The 13,708-nt window shown below is 46.1% G+C and overlaps 1 protein-coding gene across 1 annotated transcript in view; it reads left to right on the top strand.

Moving 5' to 3' along the window:
* The window catches only part of LOC119446732 (gliomedin-like), a 51,265-nt gene extending 42,265 nt beyond the window's left edge, over window positions 1-9,000 (top strand). Inside the window, 3 exon segments of the mRNA XM_049664355.1 lie at window positions 3,680-4,013; window positions 7,778-7,931; window positions 8,462-9,000. Coding sequence (XP_049520312.1) covers window positions 3,680-4,013; window positions 7,778-7,931; window positions 8,462-8,788 — 815 coding nt within the window. The 3' untranslated portion in view covers window positions 8,789-9,000.
* Window positions 9,001-13,708: the final 4,708 nt, after the last annotated feature.

Here is a 13,708-nt window from a genome sequence, read left to right as displayed (position 1 = left end):
CGCAGAGTTGGAGAGCACAAAAATGACGACAAAGCCACCCGCTTGCGTGGATAAGCCTCATCGTACTTGCATTAATAAACAAAAAAGATAAGAAATGGACAGCGTTAAATCTGCTTAAACTGGTGCATTATATTTTTCAAGCTATCGTGCCGGTAAAAAATGGCTGTTTAATGGAGGAAATCTCGCAGGAAGGCCGCACTTTTCTTTTTGCCTCGCACACGGGTCGGCAGCTTTGCATATGTTCGAAAATTTTCAGTCTTCTTCCACATTTGCCTTGTTTTCGACTGAATAAAAAAAAAGCGTGCAGGAATGATTGCGGTGAGTTCTTGTTCCCTATGTCATTAAATATACTTGTCTTCCGCTGATTCATGATTAAGCATCGCTGGCTGGCGGCCAACATAACATCACGGGGTGGTGTTTTGGGAAAGGCCACTTATACTTCACGTTTACAACGTTTTCCGCGGACGAAAGCATTGCTGTAGTTAAATGCTGCAACAACCTAACCTGCATGCCTAGCGTAATATTTACCACCAGTAGTCTTACCAACGCACCAACGTATATGTGCTTTTTGTATTGGTACGACTAGCGTTGCTCGATCCGCGGCTCTTCTCGGCCCGTGGAGAAGCACCGCCTGCGAGTTTCGCGCAATGAAAGCGCTTTTAGTGTTCTTAAGACCTCTAGGTCTTAATGACACTCGTGAATAGCTTTAGTGTGTTAGTGAATGTCCATGGGCGTACATGCTGTCTATATGTTTTGTGATCATCGTTATCATTAGAGACCGGATTTTTAGGCATTAAAAATGTGGGCTTTAGGCACAAAAGATAGGCGCTGTTGTGTCTGGAGGTCCTTCGGGACAAAGAAAGCCTCACCGACAGACGTGAAGCTATGGAGTGCTCTTCACGCTTGTCGTTTCTCGCGGCCGGGGAGCGTCACCGTCACCTGGGACTGATGGATGAGCAATGTAGTCCCCACGCTGCATTGGGTCATCGGCCTCGTGCGTCGCTGAAACGGCAACGTCGCTCTTGGTGTGTTTCCGTGAAGCACCAGCGCCCGCCCGAACTACGACGAGGCCCGGCGCCGAAGGTGACGCGCAAACCAGGAGCCCCGGCCCTTCCGAGACGACAACAGCCGCCGCTCTGCCTGGAAACGGTGGCTTCCGCGAAATGACCGTCACGGAGAGGCGACTAATTCTTGCAAGGGGCAAGTGTCGAGCATTCCCGTGGGAACCACATCAACGTTTTCTTCCCAAGGTGTCACCCGTTGCCTCGTGTGCTGGGGCGATCATGCAACAATGATGGCGGTGCCCGGGGGAACGGAGACACATCATGGGCGGGATTTGGCGAACTGGTCGAAGATGGTCATTGGCTAAGAAGAACTAAAGTGCATTCCCTCGTTGAGTGAAAGAGGGAAACGAAAGGAATAAAAAGCGCGACTTGAGCGCGACTTGAGACGTTCGGAGGTGTAAGCACTAGAACATGTAAAGATGTTAGCATGTAGACGGCTCGAATATCATGGAGCCCTTCTTGTAAAATACAACATGTAAATTTATATATAAAACCGTTTTCTGATCTCACTGGACCTCTCGTTCTCCTGGCAAGGAAGATAACTGGCGTTGAAACTGCAAGGAAACTGACGTTGCATTTGTTTGGGAAGTGTGAAAGGCAGCTACAATTATGGGCAAGTAACCATTTTACAGGCATTTGCTGGACACACGAGAACTCGCTTTTTTTTGTCAATTCGTATTGTGCAGCCACCACGTTTACTACATTTGCATATTTAGTAGCCAAACGTTCCTGCTTACAAAGATGCATCAAGTGAAGCAAGCACGAAATACACAAGATACGCCAGGAAATCCGCCAAACAATTAATGAGGCAAGCTGAAATCTATGCGTAATAGACTGAAGTCAACAAATGTTACAGTTAAGAAACTCGTTGAATAGTGTACTTTTCCAAATCTTTGTAAAAGTTTTAACAGCAGTAACAAGCAACTATCATGTCTAAGTTTCAGGGTCAAGATTGCGTCTCCTCTCACTCAGAACACGCTTTAGGCTGAAAACGACCGCTCAACGTCGACAGAGGCGAATGGAGCGTTTTCATATTTACGTATGTTTGACAGCTTCACGTACTCTGGTGGTTTTAAGTGTTCGCCTGTAATAACGTCCGAAATTGCTTTGAGCAGAAAAAAAATGACGTTTTTTTTTTCCAAGAGGCATTTCAAGGTTACAAAAACTTTTAAGACAGCTGCTGCAGCACACCTGGGATGCATTTCACTCAGTTGTGTTACGGTGTGGTATAGCTGTGTTACAACTCGTGAACTATTCACAAGGAATCTACGTTAAACGCTTTTCGTATATCGCTGTGACTTTATTCGCCGCAAACTTGCTTCTTTTTTATCACACGTTGTAGCACTTGCTTCAACGACAAGGTCAGGGGAGGGCTAAGTTTATTGCTTTAGATGTGCCGCCATCGGCAGGTTGTCTCTGTACAACAACAAGGAAGAGGAGGCATCGAGAAGGGTTACCAACTGAGTATACACAGTCGACAGTATACTTTTAGCAGACTTTGCACGCTTCCGCTTAATACACGCGCAGCACACTCTGCAGTCAAGATTTTTTCCAAGATGCAATCTACACTAAAAATTCTGCGCCTTTCTCTATCAAATTCCCGGCTAGCAGTTTAACATGCAGTTGCGTGTCCGCTGTCGACGAAGAGGACCTTTGGTGATGTTGTTCTCTGGCATTGCTAACCAGTGTCACGCAGGGGGTGAGATTCCATCAAAAGTTCAACTAAGGTTGACATCGCAAGCGCTTATTTGCTTGGTCAGATTTTCAGGTGTGTTGCCATTAGCAACAGCGTCTGCCAATGCTGCCTGCTCTTGTAGAAAAAAGTAACCGAATGTACTCTAAAAAAGAAAAAAAAAAACGCGCCCCAAAAAAGAATCTCCACAATCTAAAAGCCAAAATAGGCATATGTAGGCACAAGCTGACAGAAATATGCATTTGTAGGTGCTATAAAATCAGTGCTAAACCACTCCTTAACTAGAATTCGTGCTCAGACGTCAAGAAGGCGCGGCTTTCATGCGCCGGAAGAATAGACATTTGCATAATCCTGTCTTTAGTTATACTTCTCAGCCAACAACTGAAGCTGAACATCTCCAGCTACTCATTAAAGTCGGGAACTCCCTCTGCTTGCGAAGCATGTCACAGCGATGCGAAGATTGCGCATCGCGTCTTCGAGAGTCGGCGGATTTGCGTGCACCTTCCGCTGTAAGAACGGAGCGTAATGCGAGCCTGATCATGACCGTTATATTCAATGCTGGCTTTGAAGTCTCTAGACAACTCGACTACCAGACAGGATGTGACAGATAGCGTTGCGCGCCACATCACTTGCGGCGCATATGCGCATCATACCCTTCACTTCTTTCTCTTTTTTCCTTATCTCTCTCTGTCGCTCCCCTCCATGAGTTTTCAAAGTACGTATGCTCTTCCTCCGAGCAGGATAAGCAACTGGGAGTTTGTTGGTTAACGTTCCTGCCTCGCCTAATACGTCTCTCTCTCATTTAGTCTCTCTAAAATAAACATCTTACGGGGACCGAAGAGACGTTGTGCAAAACTAAGCTAGCAGTATATAGGCGTTAATCAACCGGTCCGTGCACATTTTGTTCTTCCGCAATTCACAGAGTGCCTGGTCACGCGTCGCGTGATCGAGCGCATCGGCAAGCCCGTGCTGAACCGCAAGCCTGGCGGCCACTTCAGCAACTGGATGCGCGAGAGCACGCCGTTCGACCCGAACACCTTCTACGTGGCCAACGAGCAGGACGGCCTGTCGCTGCTCGAGTTCCCCTCCAAGGCGGCCTTCCAATCCGGCACCGGTTACCGCACGCTGCGACTTCCGGCTCCGTTCCACGGCAACGGACAGCTGCTGTACAACGGGTCGCTATACTACCACCAGAACGACACCAACTACGTGGTCAAAATGCCCCTGGTGGGCCGAGGCAGCGGGGATCCGTTCAAGTGCGTACTACGTACTACACTGCATGCGCCGCTAGTCGCCGCGTCACAAAGGAGTCAAACGTATTGTTGGGCGGGCTGGATGTTAAATGCGATGTTGTAGCCGGCGCGAGTACTACGGACACGAAGACAAATGCAGACACGAACATACGCCACATTTTCGTTTGGCGCTTGCTTGTGTCAGTGTTTTTATAAAATGACATTACATAGGACGGAGAATTTTCATATAGAAATATATACAATACAAAGAATATCCACAATGCAGGTGGTATACTAATTGAACATTTACAAGTAAAGAGAAATGCACCAGGAAAAGCACGTGCTAAATCTAACATTAAACAGAGGGAAGAAGGTCATGAAAATACAGTTTTAAAATAAGCCGATTGTTTTACTTATGTGGAGAGAACGTTCCATTGGACTACGCCAACACTTGTGATTATTCGTTTACCATACATATTGCGCACCTTTCGAACCAGGATATTAATTTATAGCACTGCATGTATTGCATCCTGATTCGGTGAAGTTCGTCGCAGAGAGTAGGCAGTTGGTAAAAATGATATTATTAACCATTGTAAGAGTTTTAAAATTTACTGTTGAGACAAATGGTAAAATATTTAGTACTTGAAGGAAATGCGTTGTGTTGGTATTGTAATGTGAGGAAATCATAAAGGGGACAGCCCTCTTTTGAAGTTTTATAACTGAATAAATGTTTGAATCATAAATATTGCCCCAAGATATTTATTTATTTATTTACAAATACCTTACAGAACCCTCATGGGGCATTGTGTAAAGGGGGCAGTACAGTAAATACAAACATAAATATCAAAATAAATTAACACTTTAACAAAACAGAGCACAGGTTAGTGCAGAAAGATACGAATGTACCCAAGAACTGAACGAGATACACTATAAAAGCATGGGAGTAACAATAGCATTCAAAATTGAAAAAAAAAAAACCGCAACAATGAACAAAAAAGCTAATTTAATTCAATGGAAACAGTGCTACGTATATAATAAAAACAACTGACAGAAGATCGTTTTGATGTAAGAAAAAAAAAAACAACATCGGCGACACTACTATAATAGGCATGGGCAATGGTGAAAGTGGCAAATGCAAAACATCATATTTTTGAGCACAGTTATTGTTTAAGATTATAGGAAAAAATTGCGTGATCTCGCTCTGATACAAGGCTATCCGCAAGGTCATTCCACAAACGGAGAGCTCGTGGAAATGCCGATAAGTTAAATGCGCCAGTATCATCGTACACGCGCGCTAAGCTAAAGTTGTTATGCAGTCTGCGTGAATTTCGATGAGGAGATTAAGGTGCACAGACGATGTCATACTCGTGTGATTGAATTAGTGCAATGGTGATGGAACAGTAATGTCACGACGAGTAATTTCAAGTGAAAGGTCTTGTTTAACTTGTGTTATGCTGGATATCTGGTTATCTGTAAATATGTGCAATGAACCGACTGGCTCTGTTCTGAATGGCTCCTAACGTGTTGACAAGATATTGTTGATACGGTCACCAAACTGAGGAGGCTAACTCAAGTTGAGGACAAACGGAAGCGAGAAAACCTAGTTTACGTACACTGGAGGGATAATTTTGTAGGTTACGGCGTAGATAACCTAATGACCTTGATGCGTTAGCCAGATGGAAGTAATATGTGAGGACCAAGAAAGATGCGGTGTTAGGCTTGTGCCTATGTACTTGTACTGCGTAGTAGATTCCACAATGTTGTTACTAATTTTATATTGATCGCTAGAGATATAACACAATACGACAGATGGCTGTGGAACAAGCTGAAATACATTATGGCCGCAGCAGTTTGTCTTGTGGCTTCATGCATGATCAGTGCATGAAACCATGGTACGATAGTTTCGCGTTCCGAGAAGTTGGTCGTCGAACAACTTAACGCGGTGTGAAAAGCAAGCCTATGGAGTCAACCATCAACTTGAGCGGCGCACCATAAACGAGAGCAACAGAGCCGTCAGTACACACACGGAACACAGTCGCCTGTGTCTGTTGTCCCCGCGTTCGCTGCGTTGTCGTTAAATGAACGTTGCGTTCCTAAAACTAGCAAAAATTTGGTGAAGGTCGTGCGTGACGACGGCAGTTAATGTGTGCATCCCTACGTTGTTCTGAGGTTCATAATGAAAGCTAAGCCCCCCAAACCCCCCAAAAAATAGTGCCAATGTAAGCGTTGCTTGAAAAATGGGGCTCCACCCCGACGTCAAGGGCAGTGACCATGCTGCTAATGACTTTTGGCAGTGTTATCGATCGACTGACTAAGCGCGAGAGCAGGGGGAACGAGGTCAGCCAATTTCGCGTTGTCTGCATTCGCCACGAAACAGCGAAATATGGCAAAATAGCGTCTTAAAGCAATGTATCTTATGCCATAGTACGAGGGGGAAAATGCACATCCTACGCGCTGTGGGAATATTACAGCTAGTTGGCTATGCAACATTGGCTGGGGTTCTGCAAAACACTACTAGATGAACTAACGTGTTTGTGTAAGGCGAGAAGTTGTGTGCGTGTGATGCGAGCGTGTGCGTGACAGCAACAAGACGATAACCACTTCACCCACAGGCCACAGTAAAACCACAGTAAAGCACGCGTTTTGGCGCGCACAAAATGAGAGGTCTGCAAAGCCCTTGCTTAAAGAACGCCGACTTACCGTAAAGCTGAGCACAATAGCGAACCACGGCGTGGGTAGTTCGGTCGCATGCAAACACAGGAGAGGGTGTAGAAAAAAGCCGCTATTAAATAAATAATAAAAAAAATAAACGAGATTGACTTTACGAGACGACCAGACGCTTTGGTATTTAAGGAATGAGAATGGGGCACCATTTGTAAAACATTATTGCTATCAGGTCAAAAAAGCAATTGATAAACGTGCATTTGAACGGACTTAAACACAGGACGTGGTTGACTGTGCTATACGAAGAAAGTGGCTCAAGGGATCGCCTCAGTTTCATTACCTGTTTATCAACAGAAATATATTTAAAACATCCACCTCTGCTTTCTGCAACTGCTAAAAAATTAAGCGCATCTAATTGGGGATCACATAGAGTTAATTGCCTTTTTGCTTGACCTGGTTCAAGTCCACATGAATCTTTAATCCTTCGCATTGGCTGTTGGCTACTCTTTTTGTGCATACTCCTTCATAGTACTGCACCAAGTTGGGCTAGTTGGTAGAAGTTCATATTGAAAAGATTTTAACTGCGTTAGAAACAGGGACAAAAGAGGACAAAAAAGACACCACTGCGCACGTGGTGTCTTTTTCGGCCTCCTTTGTCCCTGTTTCTAGCGCAATTAAAATCTTTCCAATTTGATACTCCTTCATGTACTCGTAAACTTTTGCATTCGAAGCATTCTCTTAAAACTTTCTATGTTGGGTTCTACCATGTGCACCTGCAGAAGTAAACATGTCCTTAGATTCACCCTTCATGGTCAGGCGCTATATATTGTTACGGGCCGCCTCCTTGCATTAAGGAAGAAGATGACGATCGCCGGGAAACGCCGTCACAGTATAGCGCGATTGCTAAAAGACTCTCCTGAACCAATTTGTTGGTACTGCGATACAAGTGCTATCTCTGCGGCGTCAGTATACAAGCAATTGCTGAACTCTTCCTTGCCTTCTCATGAGACATTAAACTATAATCGCAAGGTGGTCACACTCTCTTTTAAAAAATTAAGCATTTATTCAAGCCTAATTTGATATTCATCTCAAGAGAGTGCGTAATGGACATCGAATACTTTCAGAGTGACTGCTCGCCTGAAGCTGGACGATGCCGTGTTCCGCAATGGCAGCTACCTGTACGCGGCGCAGAAGAACTACGTGAACATCTTGGCCGACGAGAATGGTCTGTGGCTGAGCTATTCCAGCCGCAGGTCCAACAACACAATGATACTCAAGGTATACCGAGGCCATTCTCCCATAATATAATCCTCACCTCCATCTTCAGAAAAGTTGTGTCTACCCAATGAAGAAGGCCTTGCCTTTTGATCTCAAGTTATACCCGCCTTGCGTCAACCTCACATTAACTATCGCTGCGAACTTTTATTGCCTTTATTATGGAGAATAGTGAACTGGACACGTTGGTACGAACCATATTTGAAGGATAGTGCGAACAGCTACACAGGGCAAAAGAAAGGCCCAGAGCAGCAGACCCTAGCGATTAGTTTTGTGTCCCTCTGATTCTCTGGCAAGTGTTACTGCTTCCCTGCTGGTTCAGGTATACCGAAAAGCTACCGGTTATCTGTCCTGCGCGCTGGATACCTCGCTCATGTCAGCCATTACAGAGGCGTATCATCAGCTCTCGTTCTGTTTTTTTTTCTATATTCCTCAGTGATCGGATTCAGTTCCCGAACTTTAGACCCCCGGGCGAACTTTGAGAAACGAACCGGTCTCTGCCCTCCTACACCAGGTTTCTCGATCGACTGCAGGTACACGAGGAGAGCCTGAGGCCGGAGTACATCTGGAACCTGACCGTCGACCACCGGCAGGTGGCGCACCTGTTCGTCGTGTGCGGCGTGCTGTACGCGGTGAACAGCCTGAGCGAGCACAGCACCGAGGTCGGCCTCGCTTACGACTTGTACGCCGACGCTCTTCTGACGGACGCGCCCCGGCTCAACTTCAGCAACCCGTTCGGCAACACCACCTTCCTCACGTACAACCCTGGCGACGCATCCCTTTACACGACCGACAGCGGCAACCAGCTGCTCTACCCGCTGCTCTTCAACGCCACCGAGGGACAGCCCAGGAATGCGTGACTCGGCGAGACCCGCTATCTTCCTCACGCCGCCGGTGTGCCGAACGAAGACGCCGTATTTGTACATGCATAGTACGAGATATTTTCTCCACTCAATGGCAACGCAAAACGGGGGCCTTGAACTAATTTAGAACTAAGCTACCAATCAGATGCGATGTCTTTTCTCTCGTACATTATTTTGACCATTGAACATTCAATCTATGAAAAGAAAAATTCCAACCTGCGTGTGGTATTCTGTAAGTCTAGTTTGTCGATAACATCACCTCCAGAGATAAAAAATGCAGCGTTGCAATCACAGTGCAACGGTGTCAACAGGAAGACATCGACTATAGGGCCCGACTTTGTCAAGCAGAGTCACGTATGCAAAGAGCTAAAATAAAACGAATGAACTGATGAAAACCTTTCCAGTACTCGTTTCACATGCATTTGTGACACGTTCTCGTTTCCTCTACGCGTATAGGGTGCAATTCAGGTATGGAACTAAGAGGTAGCGTTATGATAGACGTATATTTCTTTCATTTTTGGCCAAAGGCGGCAACCCCGAGTTTTATTGGTGCAGATACGCCACCTTGTACTGGTCCTTTAGGGTTTCGACGTCTATAAACCAATCTTAACCAGGGTTGGGACACACAAAATGAAAAGATGAAAGCGATGAACGGGGCTAAGTTAAAAATGCATGATCAAGAGTATTCATTTGTTGTGTTGTCCTGCGTCTCTCAGTCCGCTGCGTCGACCATTACTTTGTTCCGATCACTCACCATTACCATTCCCATGAATTGCGCAGTTAGTAACTGAATTCGTTACTTATTTTTGTTGTTATCACTATTAAGGCTGCACAAGAATGAAATAAGACCAGCTGAACACGTGTCATAAATACTCTTAGAAGCGTGAATTGCTGGGCTAGTTGGTTCATGTTAACAAGGCGAAAAAAAACCAGCGAAAAAACCAAGACGCAGGACCAGAGGGAGGCAAACACGCACACAGTCGCCGGACTTACAACTGATTTATTCGAAGCATCCACTACGTATCAGACAAATTGTACTATTGCTAATAGTCAGTGATCATAACACTACTAATACCATCACGAATAGCACTCAGTGACGTGTCATGTGCAAACGTATTGTTCCTATAGTTTCCTACGTTGAGATGTATTATTCTTTTCCGCGCCAATCGCTTTCGAAAAGAACGTTGCCCATGTAGTCTTGTTGTTTTGCAACGGACGTCTAACTTTAAAGATAAGCAAATAATCGTTGAAACGTTTATCTGAGATCGCACAACAAAGCTTCCCAAATCACCCAATATTGCCGCAAGACTGCACGCTCATGTGGAAATATTTCTTCTACTCGCACAGGCTTCCTCTCTACCGTTTCTCCCGCATTGTTGGATAGAAGTTGCATAAACAGGGATAAAGTGCCTCAGACATGCTGTATGAGGCACTTTAACCCTTTTTGTACAACGCATATCCCACAGTGTGCTTCCATCTCTAGGCCCGCCTCTTGGTACCGCATTGTCCTGTCTTTGACATTGTATTAGTTCCTGTTCTTCATATTCTTAAACTACTATACCCCGTCTGCGAAGACGACAACTTGAGAGTCAGAAGTCTATATTATTTTTAGGAATACACAGCCTGCGAAACTTCTCCTTTCTATTCCAATAAATATAGACGAAGCAAAATAAGTAGCATCTGTATCCGCCCTGCACGGCGGGCGTCCTCCAAGTTTAATGGTGACGGAACGTTTACGTAAAAGAAAGAAAGACTCACTGCAGCATCCTTTCTTACTTACGCATAGACAGATATATGCTGAAACACGTCGCACCACTGTACTAGACGATCTGGAGTGATGCCTGTTTTTATTGCGATAGCAATTATATGGACACTTCAACCGGATTTCTGCCGTCGGCGTCGCCGTAGCGGTCGCCGTCGCCGTGAGGTTCCGTATAGATAAAATCTTCACCGCGCGCCGTATGCCCGAGCGGAAGCGTGCGGGGACGCGCGCTATCATGGAGAGCGAACGCACTCAATCTCCCACGCGCAAGCAACGAAGCGGGAAGCCCGCGCCGGAGGGAGCGGGGGGGGGGGGGGGGGACTTCTACTGTGCCAACAACCGCGCTCGTCGCTCGACCGCACGGTCTCTTATCTCTCCCACGCGCAAGCAAGGAAGCGGGAAGCCAGCGCCGGAGGGAGCGGGGGGGGCGGGGGGGGGGGGGGGGGGGGGGGGGGCGCACTTTTCCTCTGCCAACAACCGCGCTCGTCGCTCGCCGCATCGTCTCTTATCTCCACACGGCTCTGACCTTTATGCACTGTGCATTCGCCGCTCAGTTTCTGTTGAAGCGATAGACCGCACGTACCTTCGCCGCTGCGGCGTATGCGCCAGCTGGCTGCCAGCGTTTTGACAGTCGTTGTCTGCAGTCATTCAGTGTGATCTATTCATGTTTGTTTGTGCGAGCTCACACCACGCTTGTTCATTCAGTTAGTAATAGTCGGGCCACATTTTCCAACGCACGCTACACATGTAATGCTGCCCGGATCGGCAGTGCAGCGCTACAGGTGTGTCCCTTCGCACGCGCGCTGCCCACAAGAAGCGCTTCTCATCAACACCACCGTTTCACATGCACCTTCTCGAGGTCATCGAGTCTCTCTCCATGTCGGTCTACTTACGCCGCAGCACACCTGCTTACTTAATCAGCTCATGTTTACTACAATTCATATTGCTACCAAAGCCGCTCACCTTACTTCGTATGACATTGCTGTGTTGCTATCGCATTCATTGCTTCGCCCTTAGGGCGAAACTGTGACATTTTTTTAATACCTTCGCTTGCAACACCGGCTGTTCGAACTAAATGTCGCCAATAAGTAAATAAGTAAAAAAAAATTACGGAGGGCGTTATGTGAACGGCGATCAATGTATTTTCATGAGTGTTGCTCATGCTAGTCATGGGCAATCTAATCGGTAAGACGTTAATGCAAAAGTTGTGGAGGATGTCGAGAAACGACCGATAACAGTGTTTGGAGCAACTTACAGGTCTTGTGGGGTCTTTATTGTTTCTGAAACAAAAATAAAGAAAAAGAAAAGTCACGTGCTAACGCCGTCCACGCGCCAAAGATTCCAGCGCTCTCAAACGTAAACCTCGTCAAATATGGGCCTAGCTTATCTCACTAAGAACCAGCGGCTGCACTCTTTCTCCGACGCACCAGCAGCGATCGGCGAGCAGCTTCGGTACTTATCAAATGAGAAGCCCTGGCTTTGAACACGCGTAAAATGCACAACGTGCTAGATAAGGAGGTTTACGTTTAACACCACTGCTATCGCTGGCAGCGGTTGCATTGTCACGTGGTATTGAAAATTGAATGAAAATGAATAACTGCCTGTAATCTCCAATTACCACTGTCTTGCGCACGCAGAGGTCACCGATCATGTCTATGTGGCAGCAGCCAAACCGCATTAAGTTTGAGGACTACTGGCGCAATGAACAGGGAAGTGGTGCGTGCGTGTGAATACATCTGTGTGCGTGTGGGTGGGGTTGTTGTAGGGGAGTTATTATGCGATGTAGCCTAATGAGTACGACGTAGTAAATGTTGACAGCGTTAGCTGTAAGCGCAGAGTCATCTTTATCACCGCTCATCTGCGTCATTGCGCGCCATCATGTTCACCGCTCATTCTAGACGTGGCGAGTCACGGGACATGAACAGAAAGCCATCGCGTCGCAAGCCGCCAGCTGCAGTCGCCGCTTCTGTTTTGTTTATCGAGTAAACAATAGGGGTGGCGCAAGACACGACAGTCACCGTCACGTCTCCTTACACTGAGTGAACTCGGCTGCGTATCCATTGCCGAACGCATCAATACCGATCGAAGACAGCAAACAATAAAGCTTCACAGAACACCTTACGTTACACGAGGATACTGTGCTTTCATTTTATACCGATGACACGTCTCTTCGTCCTGCTTTCAGTTTTCTTCTTCTTCTCATTCACAGTTATGTACACTTCACTTGAAGTCCTAAATTTTATTTTATTAATATTTTTTTTGTTTGCCTGTGGAGCTGGTATAATTCAGGATACCAACCTGAATAGATGTCGTCAATAACATATATGGTTTCGGCAGCGAACAAAGGTGTATCGATGAATGTCCTGGTGCGTCGACGTCGAATAGCGCGAATACAACTGTGCGGCAATTGTGACTAAACGAGAGCGGTTGACAGGTGTTTCCGAACTACCGGAGGACGTGACAGTGGTGTTAGTAAACGCGGAGTACGGACACAGGCTCTCAACGGCTGTTCATTTACAAGCTATGGACGCTGTTAAAATTAAATTAAGGAGTTTTACGTGCCAAAACCACGATCTGATTATGAGGCACGCCGTAGTGGTAGACTCCGGAAATTTTGACCACCTGGGGTTCTTTAACGTGCAGCTAAATCTAAGTACACCGGTGTTTTCGCATTTCGCCCCCATCGAAATGCGGCCGCCGTGGCCGGGTTGTATTGACACTGTGTACCTCGTCTTACACGCATTTGACATATAGCTCGAGGATTAACCGATCGGTTGAAACAACAGTACATAGGCTTCGGCTAGGCACTGCCTATACTAAAAGCTTCCTGTATAGGATAAGAAAAACTAATAGTGCTACATGCTCATGTGGAGAGGCTGAAGAAGACATAGAACACCTTCTTCTACACTGTAAAAAACATGATGCTCCTCGTAAGAAGCTTTCAGAAAAACTACATGGCTTGGATAGATGACCACTATCCATAGGAAAAATTTTGGGTCCATGGCCGACAGAAAAACTACAAAACATCGCTGCGCGCGCCTTGGTCCAATTTTTGGAAGAATCAAAAATATCACAAGAATACTAAGTTATATATTAGTTATTGCAGGCATTGTTATTATTAACAGGCACTCTTGATTACATGTTTACTGTGTCTT

Source organism: Dermacentor silvarum, chromosome 3 (genome assembly GCF_013339745.2).
Source record: "Dermacentor silvarum isolate Dsil-2018 chromosome 3, BIME_Dsil_1.4, whole genome shotgun sequence".
Taxonomy (NCBI): Eukaryota; Metazoa; Arthropoda; class Arachnida; order Ixodida; family Ixodidae; genus Dermacentor; species Dermacentor silvarum.
This window is presented reverse-complemented; position numbering and strand designations above follow the sequence as displayed.